Genomic DNA, 18,923 nt, shown 5'->3' on the forward strand with positions numbered 1-18,923 from the left:
TGCCAACCTTTTTGATGGGGCTTCTTTGTTTACCTTATGACGCGACATATGGGTGTCCTTTTTTACTGTTTGCTAGAGGATTAAGTTGTGCATTATTTACCCACCCAATTCATATTTTCCACATATAAATTATAATAACGGTTTCAGACATTCGAATAGTAGCTCATTAATCATTCATTTTTTTTTTGTCTATACTCCTTAAGGGGACTACTTTCTATTCTGCTTCAATTAAACGCTCCAAAAGGCTTTTGGTTTGAATTAAGGTCACTTATATGTATAATGATAAGATCGATGGTTTTTGCATATTCGTTAGATGATTGAATGGCTAAAATGCCTCAAGTCTTAACTAGAATAACTACACTTTCCCTAATTTTAAGCAAATAATAAATAGATGTTCTATCCAATCAATTTTTGAGCTTGCAACACTGTAAAGGTCAGCTGACATTGTAAAAAACAGTCACGTGACCTGCAAAACGCAGTTTAAACTTTGGAAAATTGAGAAATTAAATTTAGACAGTTGTACAAACTTAAATTGCAAAATACACGTCACACATGTCACGCCACATTTGTCAACTCGATTTCCCCGAGTACAATTTAAAAAATCCCCAAACTATCACTTTTCTTCTGTTTCTTTTAAGATGACAGGGTGTTCTTATTTGACAAGTGCCAACTTGGTTACTATGACAGCTATGTTTGGTACAGTCAGGGAGAAAAGCGGTGTCAAAGTGTATTATTTGTTGTTTGAGTGTGACCTTAAGATATGAAAACCAGTTGATTCGGAAGAATGTGCCCATATCATAATAAACAGGCCATCGACATATTATTATATAAACCACTTTATTGATTCATTATTTATTCCATATGTACTATGTAAAAATCCTATTTAGTCTAAATATCAGCAAGAATGTCTATGTACGAAACAAATATTTACAACAATAATAATAATAGTTTAATTAAGTAGGCAGTGTGTAGAAAATGTCAATTAGGTATATAAGAAGTGCCAGCCTGTATATATTTTTTTGTGTGTGTAACTCTATGTAATATATATAATAATTTAAAGCTATATACAGCGGCAAGCTCTTCTTTGGTTTTAAGATTACATGTAAAAGGGTTTTTCACTCGACCTAAAGTTTGGTTGATAAGAAGCTAATTGTAACAGTCTTTTTTTGCTAAGTAATATCACAGTCTGAGGGAACAAATTCTAAAATACTGAGTGGAGCAGACGAGGTAGGTGAGAATAATCTACGCGAGTACACTACCGCGTCCAAAGCACCAGTAAAGTCACAAAACACATGTAAAGTGCTAGGATTGTTCGAGTCCCGCACGACATCACAACCACGCGAGGCGTATCGTCCGCATACACTTTGGTCACGTTGTGACGATGATTGTGGAAGCACAACTTGTCCATGTTCCTCTGGATGCCGAAGCAATTGTAGCCTTCGGTGCCGTCGCACTTGCACATTTTCAGTTTCTGCGCCTTGGTGCGGTTCCGCAGAATGTTGATCGAATTGTGACACCTGGGGGTGCACTTTTTGCCGTGGAACATCGCTTTGCAGTAGCGCCAATAATAGTCAAAGGCCATCGAACATTCGGCGTCAGCGTTACAAATTTCCTGGGCGATTGTGCACGGTATTATGGGTTCGTTCAAGGTACGCATCACGCTTGGTCGACAAACTTCAGTGCGTTTCTTCTGATCAGCACAGTAAGCGTCACTGCATTCACACTGAAAAAAACATTAAAATTTGTAGGAAATTTCATTCTCTACAAGATTGCATTAAGGGGTTTTTGCCCTTTAGGGCCTCATTAAGGAGTGACAGGGCCAAACTCCATTTGGAAAGCAGTTCATAGAAATCGTTCCAGTTCTTACAATTAATTCAATGATTTACCCATCCCTATCAATCGGCCTTACGGCCTTCAGCTACATTACTATCAAATATGACAGATTACAGATTTGACATTATTGACATTAGTCCGTTTATTAAATAACATAACCCTATTTTATTTTTGAAAGTTTTGGGGCTTTCTTGAATTAAAATCTAGTAAATTAAATTAAGTTACAGTATATCAGTGATGCGTGTTCTCCAAAACGTCCCAACCACAAAAAGGGGCCCTAAACAACAGCTTTAGCAAGGTACAACCAGAAAAAAAGGAGGTAATTTCCAACCTTGACTCCCTGACTGAGAAAGCTTATAAAAGTAAGTGCAAACAACAAAATCTGATCTATTTAATGCTCTTAAAGTATTGAATAATTAACATCTATTGGTAGAAAGCTGCAGATACAGTGCTGTAATTTAAGTCTTTGAGATTTTGATTTTAGAGGCATTTTTAGCAACTAAATTAAAGCTTTAATTAAATCGGACACTTCAAAGGAGTGTTGGCTTAAATCCAACTTTCTCCTTCAAGTGACTATTTGAATGATTAATGTAACACTCTTATGGTACACGTGCAGTATTTCCGTAAATCACAGCATTGAATTTGAAAAGCATCTTTCCGCTGACCAATCAGAAACTATACCCACTGTAAACTAAGCATTTTTACTCACCTCCATTAGAGCTTTGCCTTCTTGGGTTGACACCAAAACAATCAAAGAATTGAAGCAAACTTGGGGACAGTGATTGAAGTATTCCGCATTCTGTAACACCCCTGAACACCCCACCAAGTAGTGCTTCAGGGCAGTACCACAGCCCTCTCTGTAGGCGCATTTTAAACGGGCTTCTTCGCAAGGTATACCAGATACGACTGCAGCCAGTGCTGCCACTGGTAGCATGGTGGACCACATAACGACTGGAAAAAAAACGATCCGTAAGTCCCAATAAAATAAGTCAATTCCCTCTACTGGGTTTTTGAGCTTAAAGTTGTAATGTAGAGAAGAAACTAAGCACAAACTTTTTACCTTATTGAATGTAGAGAGTGTTTAAATGATTAACAGTGGCGTACATTTTAGTCAGTCACAGTTTGTGACGGGTCAAGAAAAGGCAGCTAGCTGAAAGCTGCTTTTCTTGACCAGTCATAAACTACTCTCTGTAAGCAAATAGGGCTTATGTTAACAACATAACGGAGGTGGATATTTTCTTAGCTTGGAACGCCACTGTCAAAATTTCCTAGTCATTTGGTAATTATAATGATTTTCCAGTAGCATACGTGACCCACATCACGGTTACCCCAAGATTTTGAAAGTTAGCGTAAAAAGTGGTTATCTTTATTAAAACTGCTGCATAAACAAACATCCTGCTATCTTATAGCGCTGCAGATTTTGCAATAATTAAGTTGAGAAGGTCAAGGGCGAAAATTTCAACCTTACCCTTGCAAAAAAAAATTGCAACGTTGTAAAATTTACGAAACCACATGTGAGACACGTTTCTAACGTTTTCTGAATTGCAATTATTAATGACGTCAATGGAATATCATTTAATCGATTTGGTATAATTTATGTCAATTCCTAAACAGTCTTTTGATTAGTTTTCTAATAATACCCTCAGTATAGGCTGAAGTTGAGAAAACAGTAATTTAACCGAATTTTCTTAAAATCATGAGGCAACTATGTAGAGTTTGTAGTGTGTAACATATCAACTGATCATATCTGATTTATGTGAAGCGATAGCAACAAAATGTAAGAGAGCAAAGTTGTAGGAAATTTAATTAGGGACAGACCCCAGAAACATCCTTAAAACTGATTGTGACGTTAGTCTGGATACATTTACAAAGTGAATTCTTTAAGCAGCTCTCCAACACATTGCTACGCGCCGGCAACGTCTAAATTTATCTACGTCTGTCAATTTTATGAATAGGTCTTTTGTGTGTTAACCGAAATTTACGAGGGTTGATTAAGCCTAACAAGAGTGACAGTTGAGTTTTCAGAAAGACCACTTTATTCAAAAATAATTTGGGTTAATTTTGAGCTATATTTTTAGAAAGCCCATTTCATTGGCTATTGAGTGAGGAATAAAAGTCAGTTTTCAGGCCTGGTAGATAGAAAAAAACCCATTTGTCATTGGCATAGAAAAAAGGTTCAATTTTCATGTTTCCGGTGGCCATATGTTTCTCATCTCCCCTCTTGGACCAAATAGTATTATGTTCAACAAAATCAAGGGAGCAGGTAGTGGTTCTTTATGGGTTTGGGTACTATCTAGATAATCTCTGGTTCAATGACAACCAGGCATCGAATCTATTGTTTGGTGGTGATTTATGTGCCAATTAGTGTTTCAAACACTCCCTTTTGGAAACGGAAGCCCTCAAGCATGACTGTAATACTCTTTTTCTTGCTGAATCAAAATACTTACTCTGTGCAGTAAAACAAAATAGTCCAGTCACATTATCCAATAGGAAAACACAAAACAAGCACTAGAAAACAATCGGGTTCTCTTCGTCGAGTCGGCGGGTACTAAAGTCGATCAGCTGACCGGAGCAAACAAACGACGATCGAATCTTTCCCGCTCTACGGTCGAGACTAAGATTAAGTTGTGTTGGGAAGAGGCTGACAGGCCGCCCAGAGTACCTGCTAACGCCGTCTCACTCTAACCCCCCTATCTCTAGCCTTGTCTGGTGGTACTATGTCTTTCGCTCTTGGGGCCCTTTCAATGGCCGCAGCTGCGTGGTTTTTTTGACCGTTTCTTTTATGATATTGTTGTATTATGGTGCTTCTTTCGATTTTTTCCATTGGCGTATCCGGGCTTAGAACCACCTCCATTATATTCATAATAACGACCTGTCAATGTGACATCTGTATTGCCTTTTGCAGGGTTGATGCTTTGTATATAAGGGCGCACACCTGTCGCCGTGTCAAATTACTTGCAAAATCCTTGTTACTGGTTCCCACATCCCATGGTGGCCCATATTATTCAATACACCCGGTTTGTGTGATTGAAACTAATCTCCAGAAGTGACAGTAGTTTGTCTTTCCAGGATGATGTGAGGTCGGTTCGCACAGAGAATCTCCAACTACTACATCCATTGGTCACAAGTCAGAATACGTCATAGTCACGTGAGCATTCAACCAATAAAACTTGACATTTACTGTTTCTGAGTTGAAAACCAGACCTGTGATCACATGACTGTCTGACATCTTTGTCTAGAGCATTGTTTTGTAACCGCTCTCTTTTCTTCTTTAGCGATGATGGTCAGTCTTGTTTGGCCAATTAAGATGCAAGCCGGTTCCTTTAATAAACTTTATGGAAATTAGTCACATACGACTTATTACAAACGGATGTTGATGGTACGTGCTGATTGTGTGAAACAGATAACGTCACTTAACACTACGCTGACTGTGAATACCATGTCAATTTAGCCAACATATGTGTTTCTCTAGCTCTATTTCTACACTGTCTGAAAGAGTATTCCTAGTAATTCCACACAAAAATGACGTCTCTAACTTGTTTAGTTCCAGAGATATTGATTTAATTCCGTCTAACTGCATTTCTAGCCTATTTGCAGCTATTTCCATACCAGATGTTTCACTGAAATAGGCCCCAAGGACTGACTTTATCCAGATTCAAAGTTTGAACCACTGTGTGTTTGAAAACTCTGCCGGAACCTAAACAAACCAACAATCTAATCAACGACGATAAATCAAGTTAACAAAAAAAAAGAACTACATGAGCGGCTTTTGTCTTGTTCCTTTTGTTCTCAGAACCAGTGTTGAAATTAAGTTGTTAAGTCGTAGCCTGGGGCTGTAAGGATGGATGGTTTGGTGTCCAGTGGCGTATAAAAAAAAAGAAAACTGTAACGGACGTCATTTCTGTGGTTTTAATTAATCTCGAAGAACGGTAAGAGATCAAGGTTGGTGGTTTGGTAAATGCTTTTTTTCTGTAAACCACATAGAACACTCTCAGCACCTCCGACACAGGGAATACCCGTAAAAGGCCCCAGAGCATACAATACAACGAAAATGGACCATAAATAAAGGTGTTAGGTATGCATACGGACGTGGTATGTTTAATAGTAAACGCCCATACGTTTCTTCGACTCGCTTATCGATGAAAACGGTCACGATGGAATATGTTAACGCCGCTTGAAATGAATCTCTGTTGATTTTTTAGTACGCCACTGAGTCGTGCCATTATGGGGTACCCAATTATGATGCCAGGCCGTAATGACAGGGCGATTTGGGCTTCATAATGTCAGTTTTAGCTCAGGAACCCATCGGACCTCGAGTAATTATCGGCTTAAAGTGCACGCTCGATGCTGTGTGTAGTTATAGAGAATTTTTTGTTTCTCTTATTGCAGTCTTATGCACGGTCATTAGCGCTAATTGAGTCACTAGCTACGTACTGATTACTTAAAATATACATCAAGTAGTGTTTGGTGTACTTTCAAAAGACGTTTTTCAAAAATATCTCCTTTTTGGCTGCTAGAGGGCTTCAAAGTTTAAGTTTCTAACTAAAATGTTGCCCAATGGCCGGGGGGTGAATAGAATAACACAAATTTGACAGTTGTGACGTAAAATGACATTTCAATTAAATTTGACAGTTATGACACTTGTTACAACTATTAAAACTCATTCAGCAATGAGATATGAAACTATCAAATGTAAAACAGTTTTACCTTGTGTATTTACACCTTGATAGACCATCAAATTTGACATTTGTCAGGCCAAGTGACACTTTGATATGTCGGTTACGTCATTTGACAGCTGTCAACTGTCAAAACTTATTCAGCGCAAACATATGTTTCTTTTGTTTGTTTGCCGAATAGTCCAGGCAGCTGAAGGCCGTAAAACCGTAAAATAAAAAAAAATATGTTTCTTTGAAATTGTTCTGCATTTGATAGTTTCATCTCACTACTCGTTTAGTTCTAATAGTGATAACAAGTAGTATAAGCCACACTGTATAGTGTCATGACTGTCAAATCTAACGCCTTGAACTGTCATTTAACGTCACAATTGTCAAATTTAACTTCGCAGAGTTGCAAATAACGGTTTCCGGCGTGATTCATCAAAGAAACGCGACTATTTGACATTTTCTCAGTTTCGCGGGACCGTTTAATGACTTAACAGCTGTCAGGCAATAATAAAACTGTCACTAAACGTCAAAAACAAAACAAAATGGCGTCAAAAATAACAAAACTATAAATTTCCAAAAAGTTTATCCACTTTCGCCCTGTCACTCGGTTATTTGATGAGCTACAGGGTGGTTCTTTTTATTAATTTGTAGCTTAAAGAATCCTCTTTTTACTACCCTGTAAGCGCCAATCACTGTCTCAATAAAAAGTGCTCAAAAACAAAATGGCGTCAAAATAGTAAATTTCCAATTTTGATTAACCATAACTTTGTTAATTGATGAGCTACAGGGTGGTTCTTTTTATCAATTTGTAGCCTAAAGAGTCCTCTTTTGACTACCCTGTAAGCGCCAATCACTATCCCAATAAAAAGTGCTTAAAAACAAAATGGCGTCTACTGTCCAATCATTGTCTTCTTAAATAACCATTCTTAGAACAAATTTTGTGCAAGCTTTGCAAATGAGTTTTTGATGACTGCTTCCATATTAATCATCACGTCCGCCATCGAGACATTTTAATAGAATTTCACTCAGTGTGTTCTAAATTTAAAACCGAAAAAAAAATTGATAAGGCAAAATGATGTATAATCTAACAGTAAACGTTTATAAGCTCCAAGTTAAAATACTACAGGAAAACATTAATATCTCTTTCTCAGGTGCAGCTGCCAAGAATTTTTCAGCTTGGGAAAATATTTATAGTCGTTTTATATGTCTACTGTAGTTAAATCGAGGGTTTATATCCGAAGATTTTAATAATAATTCTTGTTTTGTGGTGTGGTTTTTGATAAAACAGTTTTGATGGGGGAATCTCTCCTACCAATCAATCCTGTCCAAAAAAACGTTTTTTGTTCGAATTTTACGACGCGATATAATTCTCTAGAAATCCCTTTTTCACGCTATCTCGTACAAAAGATGCCCATAAACAAAAGTCTAGAATTATGGGCCTGGCCCATTTGGGTGTAGGATGTAACAGCTTGAAGTCAGTTTCACGGAAAACCAGTCCTGTAACAATGAAGACATAGGTGAGCTGTCACTGGAAGAGTTTTAGCGTTGTTCCAATCTGTTTATGCTAAATTGCAACACTGTACACAGAAACTTTACGTTAATTTCCACTTGTTGTACTGGAAATTAGGCATTTTTAGTGGGGATCAACACTTAAATTTCCCTGGTAGATAATACTATAAAACAAAAATGAGTGTTGTTGTAAAAGTCACCATTTGTACAGAGATATTGAAGCGTGGCGTCACAAAACCAATGGGTGTTCTAACAACTGGATACCTTTTATACCCCAGCCTGTAAATCTTTCGTATCGTATTATAGAAGTATTAAAAAAAAGTAGAAAGATGGGGGGTTTTCCTAGGAAAATGGTCCATTAACTTGGCTTTTGTTGAATCCAGTGTTGTCATGTCAGGCAACTCTTCAACAGATCATGGACGTCTTCATGACACTCTCTCTAACTATTGGTGCACAATTTTGGGTTGTAATAACGTTATTATTATTTTGTAGACGATTATGATGACGAGCAGTTGGTGTGGCCTCGACAAAGCGGCGTCAAAGAGTCGGGGGTCCCTAATGAAGACATCAACGAGACAGGTTGCGCCCGTGGCTGGCCAAGTACGCCCCTTTGCCTCCTCTTCCCTTACAGGACCGTATTTAATCGTAAGTTTTCATTCGTGGGAAGCACTTTTTTGTGAGCGATTTTGGTGAAATAGTTTTCATTCACCATTCATTCAAGAAGCTACAAAAAAGTGTAAATAATGAATGTGACACACATGAGTGTGTCAACTTTGACACCCTCTAGCGGCCAAACAGTACAACTTAGCTTAGTCCGGTCAACGTCCCGTGATAGCCCCATTTATTTGCTTTCTTTTGTTATACGGTGTGTTTTTACAGAAAGTTTCAAATAAGCGAGATATAGACAATTTTTTGGAAAAGTGCACGAAACTTTGACTCAAATTTGGGATTTTTGGGCGCGTACTATACTAACAGCGGTCATATTGGATTTTGCTTAATCAAAGTGCCAATCAATGTTTTGATCAATTTTCATAATTTTGCTCATTTTTTAGTTTTTTAACCAATTTTCATGTTTTGATCAATTTTCATAATTTTGCACTCCCTAACTCAAACCGTTTTCGAGATATTCATGAAAATATCCGAAAAAAACGAATCAACTTTGACGCCCTCTAGCGGTCAAATGGTACAACTTAGCTTAGGCCGGTCAACGTCACGTGATAGCCCCATTCAATAACTTACTTTTGTTATACGGTGTGCCTATACAGAATGTTTCAAATAAGCGAGTTATAAAGAATTTTTCTGAGACTGCGTGGATTACTGGATAATTACCGCCATTTTGGTACTATTCAATGTTATCTTGCGTGACACAAAACGAAAATAATTGTAATGTCAAAATTACAATTGACAGTTGGTCACGTGACACCGGTGCGTTTTTTTAAACATGTTAATCAGATGACACATTGTCTTACGTCAATGACGTCAAATTTCAGTTCACGTGCAATAGACTTTACTTAATTATTACGTCACTGCCACTAGTTTTGGGACGGACTTTACCAGCTGTTATATAATCTTTAATTTGAAATTTTGCGTAATCTCTAGTGAATATTTGTAGAAAATGTCCTCAACGCGAAAAAAAAAAGTATTAAATAATTGAGTTAAAATACAATACTAATCCCTTTCAGCATTGTTCTTTTTAGACTGTTTAGTTCTAACAATTTTCCTTTTATTACCCGTATTTACCTAAATAATTGTATTGTTCTAAGACGTATTCAGATGAAGGTCTCTTCTCCAAGTAATCGCCGAAAAAGTCTTAAATCAAGCCAATTGATAAAATGTTTCCTAATTCACTTGAATTTAATTCCATGTGGGTTTAATTGGTTTCCCTGCGCTATGTAAGATGATTTTTATTTTAAATTGAAAAGGTTTTACACGACATTGAAGTAAAAATCATACTTGTTACCCACTTTAACTGTTTCCGAGATATTATGGAAAAAACCGTTTGTTTGTTCTTCTATAACCGATTAAAACTTAAGATCAACAAATGGTGCTCAAACAATACTATCTCCAGTCTTTAAGCTTAATTGTGTCGGCATCTTTCTCTTACATTTGCGAACAGGCCACAAGTCATTTATTCATATATTTACCAGGCTAGTGGTGTTTAATACAATTTTATTACAACACAAAGTGGTGCAGTAAAGGTGCTCCGGTATTAAGTGTGAGATATGAGCCTTTTAACTCACTAGTGTGTTTTTGAGCGACATGGATCATACAGGAAAGGAGGTGCGGAAACAGAACCCTAAAGAAAAAGCCAATTTTCTGTCCGGGTTAACTTTCGTGTAAGTTTTTAAAAATTACTCTCCATACAGTAATTTTTCCTGTCAATTTTATTGGTCATTCAGGCTCTTAAATGCAAAAGTACCTTAATACAATTTTGTAGAGGATGACATTTTTCAGGTACACGAGAAAATTATTCTACAAGGCGTTGCGTAAGGATCTGGAGGAAGAGGATCTGTACGATGTCCTGAAAACGCTAAATTCAGACAGGTGCGGGGATAAAATCGAAACCCGATGGAAAACCGAACATTTGAAGGACAAACCGTCGTTTGCCCGATTGATTTTGGATCGATTCGGTCTTAAGTACGCTTTTATCGGTTTGATTCTGCTCACCCATAAGCTATTCAACATGTAAGTCTACTTTATACTGGATATTTCAAAATTATACAGAGAAAACCACGGTTAAGAAGAGAGAAAACTTTGTAACTGAAAAACGAATATGACAGTCAGCGGTAATTTTCGGGACGGACAATTTCTATTTTTGGAAATTTACCAGAAAATTGCGAAAACAACTGTCAAACTTGTCATGCATTCTAATGAGATAATTTAAGACATCTAACCGCCATTTGCACCGTCGTACTTTTAAGTTAAGTGTGGTTTAGAGTGTGACTTTTTTCACCTGTACTGTCACAGTCCCACACTTAAATTAAGCTCGGCTTACAAAACGAATTGTTTAACGATTTATGTAAAAAATTCCATAAATTTAATTTTACATCTTGAAAAAATTTGTGTGGGTTCTCCAGACAACTGTTCCTTCTATGCATTAATGAAAATTTTAATTTCTCAAAAACTGTCAACTGGAACTCGTCTTTCAGCCTTGGAGGACACATTTGAAGCTGAAATTGGACTCGAAATGGCCAGAAAAAAACAAAATTTCACGTTTTTTACGAGTGGAACCGTAAAAGTGAATGGGAAAGCGGTTTTAGAGTGAAATTCGACAAATAACAACATCAAACGGCTAAAACGATACGTTTATGTGTCCTCCAGGGATAATGCCTGGAGGACACATAACCGCAACAGCGTAATTGGCTCTTTTGTACTGTTTACTGGTTAGTTTTGGCCTTTTTAAGCATCTTTTCCGGTCATTTCAGTTAAAATACGATCCAAACGACTTGGTTTTCAATTTTTAATTGGTATTTACGGTTGCAAAGCTCTCGTTTGGTTTGGTTATGTTGCCAAATTAAGTTTTTCGCACGCGGTCACTTTTTGCCTTGTAACTCTTCGAGGAGACCCCTAAGGGCCAAAACCCTCTAATACGATCTTGTAGAGAATGAAATTTGCCGCAACTTTCCTTATTTACGCTTTTGCCGTAACTGGTCAGGTGACGGAGCTGCGCTCCGTTAAAAAGCCAACTACGTGGCCGCGTTATTAAACAACTTGGCGCCTTCACCCAGAGTCAAGATTTCAAAAATTAAATTAAATTGGAGCTGGCAACAGTGCAAAATTAGCTTGACAGATGTCTACAATGGTCACGTGACCTGTATAATGTCATGTCAAACTTGAAAAATTGGTAAATTACATTTAAAACAATTGGAAAAGGTAAAATTGTTAAAACACGTCACGTGACCGAGAAAATTCAAATTTGGAGCTGGCAACAGCGTAAAAACAAGTTGACAGCTGTCCACAACAGTCACGTGACCTGGAAAATGGCGTCCGTAACCTTCAAACGAATGTAAGTTTCATTTAAACAGTTCAAGAAGCTAAAAATGTACAAAACACGTCACGTGACCGGGATAATTCAAATTTGGAGCTGGCAACAGTGTAAAAGCAAGTTGACATCTATCAAAGACAGTCACGTGACCTGGAAAATGTCGTTTCTAACCTTCAAACGGGTGTAAGTTTCATTTAAATAGTCGAGGAAGCTAAAAATGTACAAAACACGTCACGTGACCGGGATAATTCAAATTTGGAGCTGGCAACAGCGTAAAAGCAAGTTAACACCTTTCAATGACGGTCACGTGACCTAAAAAAATGTCGTCTCAACCATGAAAAGTCTGTAAAATTACATTTAGACAGTTGGAAAAGCTGAAATTGTTTAAAACACGTCACTCGATGGTGGTAATTTAAATTTGAAGCCGGCAACACTGCAAAATTAGGCTGACGGCCGTCCACAACAGTCACGTGACCCGTAAAATGTCATATCAATCCTAAAAAATCGGTAAATTACATTTGAAACACTTTTGGAAAAAGCTAAAATTGATAAACATCCCGTTTGATGTTTTCCTGACTTGTCACTATCTTTCTAATTGTTTCTCTCTTCTTGTCAGTGGTTTCCATAACCGAATAGGAATTAGAATGAAGATGTTTTGTTGATGAATTTTAGCGCGATGGAGCCGTACGCAATGAGCAGTTTGATCAATTGCTTCAAAGCAAAGGACAGCTGCACCCAAAACGAATTCTATCTGTACGGAGCGGTGGTGATTGGGATTAACATTTTCAACTTTATCTTTTGGCACAACTACATTATTTACGTACAAACGTTTGCCATTAAAATACGCACCTCCTTTTGCTCTCTGCTCTATCGTAAAGCGTTAAAACTGACCCCGTCCGCCCTGAACGAGATCAGTTTGGGCAACGTGGTCACTCTGATCACCAAAGACGTTCACGTGTTCGAGTCGTCCATTTGGATGTTCAACGATATGTGGATCGGGATTATTTCGTCCGCGTTCATTATTTATCTCTTGATTGGAAGAATGGGATGGATTTCTTTGATCGGGATCACGTTTCTATTTGGAATCATTCCTGTACAACGTAAGTAGTTTAAACTGACAGATGTCAGTTGCACAAGAGTTTGATATTTTAGTGTATTTGGGTAAATGTATTACGATGTTGCGGTTAAAAGTGGGAAAAATGACGGACGAACGTCTCCAAATAATGCAGGAGATCTTGTCATCGATTAAAATCATCAAACTTTACACTTGGGAGAAGTATTTCAGTGGCAGGGTGAACGAAAAAAGACGGTGAGTTTCACTTTTAATTCCCCTAACGGCAATTTGACACTTCCATTCCATTGACAGGAAAGAAATAAGTATCATGCGCATAGCCTTCTACCTCCGGACTATAATAGTAGTCAGTGGTATTATTGCCACTAAAATTGGTTTCTACATTCTCCTAGTAACTTATTTATGGATGGGTTACATCCCGGACGCCAAACTAATTTTCTACGTCTCAAACTTGTTCAACAACCTGCGCTATATAATGGGCGTCTCCATACCAATTGGTATGTCGAGGGCGGCCGAGTTGGTGGCCGCCATCATGCGGATCAATCGGGTACTACAGGCTGACGAGTTGAAACGAGACAACAGCCACGACGAACCCACCAAATCACCAAGGCTACAGCTGAACAGCGCCACGGTGGCCATCAACAAAAGGTTGGCGTTGCAGGAGGTGTCCTTGACGATCACCTCGGGCCTTAACATCGTCACGGGGGCGGTGGGAACCGGCAAAAGTTCCTTACTCAAAGCCCTTCTGCAGGACTATCCTTTGGAAAGTGGTTCGGTGAGCACTTGGGGTAGAATTTCTTACGCTTCCCAGGATCCTTGGTTGTTTCCTTCATCGATCAAGCAGAATATTCTGTTCGGACAGGAGTACAACGAAGCTAGGTTAGGGTTGATCAATTTGCTTGATAGGTTGCATGGAATGAACTGAAATTTTAGGTACCAAGAAGTGGTGCGAGTGTGCGCATTGATTTACGACCTGAATTTGTTGGAAAATGGCGACCAAACTATAGTGGCTGATAACGGGATCAATTTAAGTAAAGGTCAGCAGGCCAGAGTAAATCTAGCCAGAGCCGTGTACAAAGACAGCGAAATATACCTTCTGGACGACTCTTTGACCGCATTGGACGCGCACGTTCAAGATCACATCTTCAACGAATGTATACGGAAATTCCTGAAGGACAAAATTGTGGTGTTGGTGTCGCAAACGGTGCACCACATCCAGGACGCGGACAACGTCATCGTGATGCAAAACGCCAAGATCAAATCGATGGGACGACCGACCGAGATGAGCATGGAGGAACTCACAGAAATTGTCGGTAACGATGACGAAATGGAGAAGGAGGTCATTGAAACTGTCCAGGAAATCAAGGAAGAGTTATTGGATGAGGGTGGTAAGGATGAGGAAGAGTTGACTCTGCTGGAAACTGAACAGACTAAAGCCAAAAAGATTTACAAGGAGGTGACCAAAAAGGGTGATGTAAGTTTCAGGGTATACGGCAAATACATCAAATATGGTGGAGGAATATGCGTGGGGCTCACCATTGTTCTGTTCTTCGTTTTGTCACAAGGGACCGAAACTGCCAGCGATAAACTGATAGCAATGTGGTAGGTTTACTCATACTACAGTCTTACAAGCTTCAACCACGAAAACCAACAGGATAGATCAACAGCAAAAGGAAGTGGATTTAAAGATTGCGAATCAAACCAACTCAACTGAATTCCTGGACACTGTCAGGAAAAAAGAGTCCTACATTCAATGGTATTCCATTACCATAGTAACGGCCTCTTTGCTGGTATTAGTCCGGGCGTACATGTTGCTCGACTTTTGCAAAAGAGCCTCGATCAAGGTGCACAAAGTCATGTCGGTGACCGTAATCAATGCGGTTATGTCATTTTTTGACACTCACTTCATTGGCAACGTGCTGAATCGGTTCGCGCAAGATTTGATCAACATTGACGAGTTTCTGCCGTACACTTTGGTCGAGTGTTTTCGGGTTTGTTGACATAACCTAAAGTGGTCGGCACTAATGGGAGCTATGTACGTCATCGGTACATCGTATTCTCTCTTTCTCACACGCGCTTATTAAATGAACGCAATTCTGTTTGTTTGAGTTGTGTGCCAGATTGCTAGAGTTGACCGTTTGCTGTTTTGGTTTTTGAAGACTTGCACAAACGAGTTAACTATAAAATAAACCTCAACATTGAATAGTATTGTTAGTCAAATTTCTCTGTTAGAAAATTGCGTCAACTTCTATACAGGGTGGTCCAGTTTTAAGTGTCATTGTTGACTTGCATTATGTCATTTTTCTGAAAAACGTTTCCTAAGGAAGATACAGTTCTCCAAATTTCAATTTAACATTCAAGACTTGTGAGAGTCCAAATTTGTACTGAATATTCTAAAAACTTGCTATTTACTACTAGGAATAGTCTTATGATTAGTTTTCTCAGACTGCCATCCTGGTTGAGTGTCTGAAACTGGCATTCAAGAACTAAAAACAGTCCGGAAATCAAGACAAAGATTGTATTGCGCATGAAACTCATTTTTTACTACTAAAAGTTGACTTTTAAGGCTAGAACTGATTTTACTAGGACTAAAGAGAGTTCAACAGGACTTTAATTGGTGTACAACTCAATTTTCTGGACTGAAACAAGTCTAGAAGTAAATTAAATTTTCGGACTATTTTATTTCTAAAAATTAGTTCTCAACACTAACTTTTTTACTAACAAATTTTTTACTTTTGTCACTGAAGAAACTTTTAGACTTTTAGAAATAGTCTTAAACCCGATTTTTCAGTCTTAAAAATCACTAAAAACAGTCTGAATTTCTTAGAGATGCTACAATTTATTGCACCTATTGAGTGTAGAAGTCAATTTAATAGAGAAGAAGCTTGAAATAACATTTTCAAATCTATGGTCAGTGGACACACTGGCTTTTTAGGCCTGATAAGTCAAAAACTTTGTAAAGATAGTCTTGAAACTCGATTTGAGGCACTGAAAACAGCCTTAAAACACTAAAAACAGTCTAGTTTATTAAGAAATACCCGAATTTTTAGCACTGAGGTGTCTAGAAGTCGATTTAATAGTGGCAAAGCTTGGAATGCCATTTTAAGTCTATGCAGAATGTAAAAATTGTTTTTTAAGTTTGCTATGTCAATAACTTCTCGATTTTCCAAGCTAAAAGCAGTTTTGAAGCACCAAAAATAGTCCAGAATTCGAAGAAAATTAAAAGCAAATAAAAAGGACGAAAAATTAGTTTTCTAGACAATTTTGACAAAAGACAATTTTGTTATGTCCTGTATCTAAAACTATTTTCAAGACTAAAATATTGAAACTTATTTTCAAATTATGAAAGCTTACTCCAAATGCAAATTTTAAACTTCTGATGTCACTTTTCATTAGTTCAGAGTCACTTTTTGGTGTTCAAGTCAATTTTTATGAATTTTTGACTGCAAAAATTGTAGAAAAAGTAGTATTTTATGTTTTCAAGTTCTATTTTAAAAATCTCTCGATTTGCATGAAAACTGGTTACAAGCACAATTTTTAAGCTTCTGAAATCAATTTTTATCTTTTCTAAGTCAATTTTCAAGTCTTTCAGAATGGAAATTACGAAAACTGACTAAAATCAAATTTTTTAAGCTTCTGATGCTACTTTTCATTAGTTCAGAGTCACTTTTTGGTGTTCAAGTTAATTTTTATGAATTTGCAGTGAAAAATTGTAGAAAAAGTAGTATTTTATGTTTTCAAGTTAATTTTCTCTTTTAAAATCTCTCGATTTGCATGAAAACTGGTTACAAGCACAATTTTTATCTTTTCTAAGTCAATTTTCAAGTCTTTCAGTCTGGAAACTACGAAATCTGACTAAAATGAAATGTTTTAAGCTTCTTAAGTGAATTTTCCGCTAGTTTTGGGTCTTTGAGTAGACGAATCTAAACGTCAATGACGTGCATCGGCCGAATTATTGCCGACTACTGTAGGATGGCAGAAAAATTTGTGACGTCATCCTATTTAACTTTTTTTTTTTAGGTTACAGTGCAAATTATTGGGGTGGTGGTTAACATTTCTTTGGTGAATTGGCGGTTCCTGATACCCACCGCGGTGTTCTTTATCATCACTTTTATTGTGCGAAAAATGTATTTGCCCACTGGACGTAGTTTGAAACGTTTAGAAGCTGCCAGTAACTAGATGTCAATGTCTGTGGGTTTTTATGTTTCATTTTCGCTCTATTTTCAAGCTCGCAGCCCTTTGGTGGGCCACCTGAACGCCTCCCTCGAAGGTCTGACCACCATCAGGGCGTACAAGGCCGAAAACATTTTACGACAAGAGTTTGACAGACACCAGGACCTGTACACTTCCGCCCATTATATGCTCACGTGCACCTCGAGGGCTTTCGGTTTCCTTTTGGACGCTTTATGTTCCCTACTGATCGTTATGGTGGTTTTTAGGTTCCTGTTTTTTGAAACCGGTCAGTAACTGTCCGCGGTTACGTCAGCAATTTGTCATGACGCTTTGATTTTTAAATTTTGTTGATTGTATGTGTTTATATACAGATATTAGTGCTGGCAACGTCGGATTGGTTCTAACCCAGGTATTTATGTTCTCCGGCACTGTACAGTGGGGAGTGCGCAACTGGGCCGACTTAGAGAACCAAATGACGTCAGTGGAGCGGGCGCTAGAGTACACCGAACTGCAGCAGGAGAACAAACAGGGCAGCAAAATCGACAATTGGCCAGTCGAGGGTCACGTGAAGTACGTGAACGTGTCACTGTCGTACGGCAAAGAACTGGTGCTTAAAAACCTCAATTTTGAGGTGTTACCCAGCCAGAAAATTGGTATCTGCGGTCGTACCGGTGCTGGTAAGTCCTCCATCCTCTCCACGCTGTTCAGACTGTACGAAGTGGACGGTACCGTACTGATTGATGGAGTAAATATTAGGCACGTAGCTGTCGAGTTCCTGAGGCAGTGCATTGCAATTATTCCCCAAGACCCGGTGCTCTTCACCGGAACCATCAGAACCAACATCGACCCGTACCACCAATACACGGACGAGGAAATCTGGAAGCTGTTGGAACAAGTCCACTTGAAGGACAGCATCCACAGCTTGGAGATGCCGATCAATGAAAACGCCCCAGCTCTGAGTTCCGGTCAGAGGCAGTTGGTGTGTTTGGCCAGAGCTATTATTCGCAAAAACCGAATCGTTGTCCTGGACGAGGCTACGGCCAATATGGACCCCAAAACGGACGCCATGTTGCATGACGCCATCAAGGAGAATTTCGTCGGTTGCACCATATTCTCTATAGCGCACCGATTGCATACGATCCTGGATTCGGACAAGATTATGGTGTTGGACAGGGGAGAAATTAAGGAATTTGACGCTCCTGCCACGTTACTGGCCAATCGCGACAGTCTGTTTTACAAAATGGTGGAACAAGCTGGTTTGACAGACTACTTGAATAGGGGCTAGTAATTATCTACTTAATTTACGAAACGAATAAACGAATTTTTAAGTTTCCGTTGTTTTACTTATAAAGTTCTGGCAACCGTGGTGATAGTCATCCAGATGGAAGGACGGGAAATAGTGAAGGATTGCTTAATCCCATAAGCGCAATGTTGCCCGTATCTGCTCGGGCTGGTGACGATTTTTACGTCACCATCAAGTAGGAGATTGCCCGATTAGAAGACTTTACTGTGACGTCAGGATCAATTCGCTGCCGGGAAACAAAATCGGCCGATGGAGCAATCCTTTGGTCCGGATGGGCATTTTTCTAAGCCTTGTTACGTTATTATGAAATGTTTGCGATTACTTCGCTTCCACACCACTTAGTGCCAATGTTGCCAATTTAAGTCATTTTTACGGAAAACAAAA

At 38.5% G+C, this 18,923-nt stretch overlaps 2 protein-coding genes across 3 annotated transcripts; one reads left to right on the top strand and one right to left on the bottom strand.

The window, feature by feature from the left end:
- Window positions 1–818: 818 nt before the first annotated feature.
- On the bottom strand, window positions 819–2,779 carry LOC145737958 (uncharacterized). The gene is made up of 2 exons (XM_081992818.1): window positions 2,543–2,779; window positions 819–1,723 (listed from the first exon to the last, which is right to left on the bottom strand). The coding sequence occupies exons 1-2, from the start codon at window positions 2,777–2,779 to the stop codon at window positions 1,256–1,258; spliced, it is 705 nt and encodes a 234-aa protein (XP_081848944.1). The 3' UTR covers window positions 819–1,255.
- On the top strand, window positions 2,661–18,567 carry LOC145737939 (ATP-binding cassette sub-family C member 4-like). Of its 2 annotated transcripts, XM_081992781.1 has the most exons (11): window positions 2,661–2,802; window positions 8,499–8,651; window positions 10,461–10,691; window positions 12,664–13,091; window positions 13,144–13,300; window positions 13,358–13,942; window positions 13,997–14,665; window positions 14,718–15,054; window positions 17,084–17,234; window positions 17,292–17,522; window positions 17,608–18,567. In XM_081992781.1, the coding sequence occupies exons 4-11, from the start codon at window positions 12,668–12,670 to the stop codon at window positions 18,519–18,521; spliced, it is 3,468 nt and encodes a 1,155-aa protein (XP_081848907.1). In that variant the 5' UTR covers window positions 2,661–2,802; window positions 8,499–8,651; window positions 10,461–10,691; window positions 12,664–12,667; the 3' UTR covers window positions 18,522–18,567. The 2 variants fall into 2 exon arrangements, with proteins under 2 accessions (XP_081848907.1, XP_081848906.1); XM_081992780.1 differs by lacking the exons at window positions 2,661–2,802; window positions 8,499–8,651 and adding an exon at window positions 10,106–10,342.
- The last annotated feature ends 356 nt before the right edge of the window (window positions 18,568–18,923 follow it).

Source organism: Ips typographus, linkage group LG14 (genome assembly GCF_016097725.1).
Source record: "Ips typographus isolate SLU linkage group LG14, UJ_Ityp_2.0, whole genome shotgun sequence".
Classification (NCBI taxonomy): Eukaryota; Metazoa; Arthropoda; class Insecta; order Coleoptera; family Curculionidae; genus Ips; species Ips typographus.

Bases quoted from the DNA above. Each gene is read 5' to 3' on its own strand.
- LOC145737939 (XM_081992780.1), top strand. From the start codon at position 10,266: ATGGATCATACAGGAAAGGAGGTGCGGAAACAGAACCCTAAAGAAAAA. The intron at 10,343-10,460 runs GTAAGTTTTTAA...GACATTTTTCAG, and splicing joins CTGTCCGGGTTAACTTTCGT to GTACACGAGAAAATTATTCT. The intron at 13,301-13,357 runs GTGAGTTTCACT...TTCCATTGACAG, and splicing joins AGGGTGAACGAAAAAAGACG to GAAAGAAATAAGTATCATGC.
- LOC145737958 (XM_081992818.1), bottom strand. From the start codon at position 2,779: ATGTGGTCCACCATGCTACCAGTGGCAGCACTGGCTGCAGTCGTATCT. The intron at 1,724-2,542 runs GTGAGTAAAAAT...TGTTTTTTTCAG, and splicing joins AAGGCAAAGCTCTAATGGAG to TGTGAATGCAGTGACGCTTA.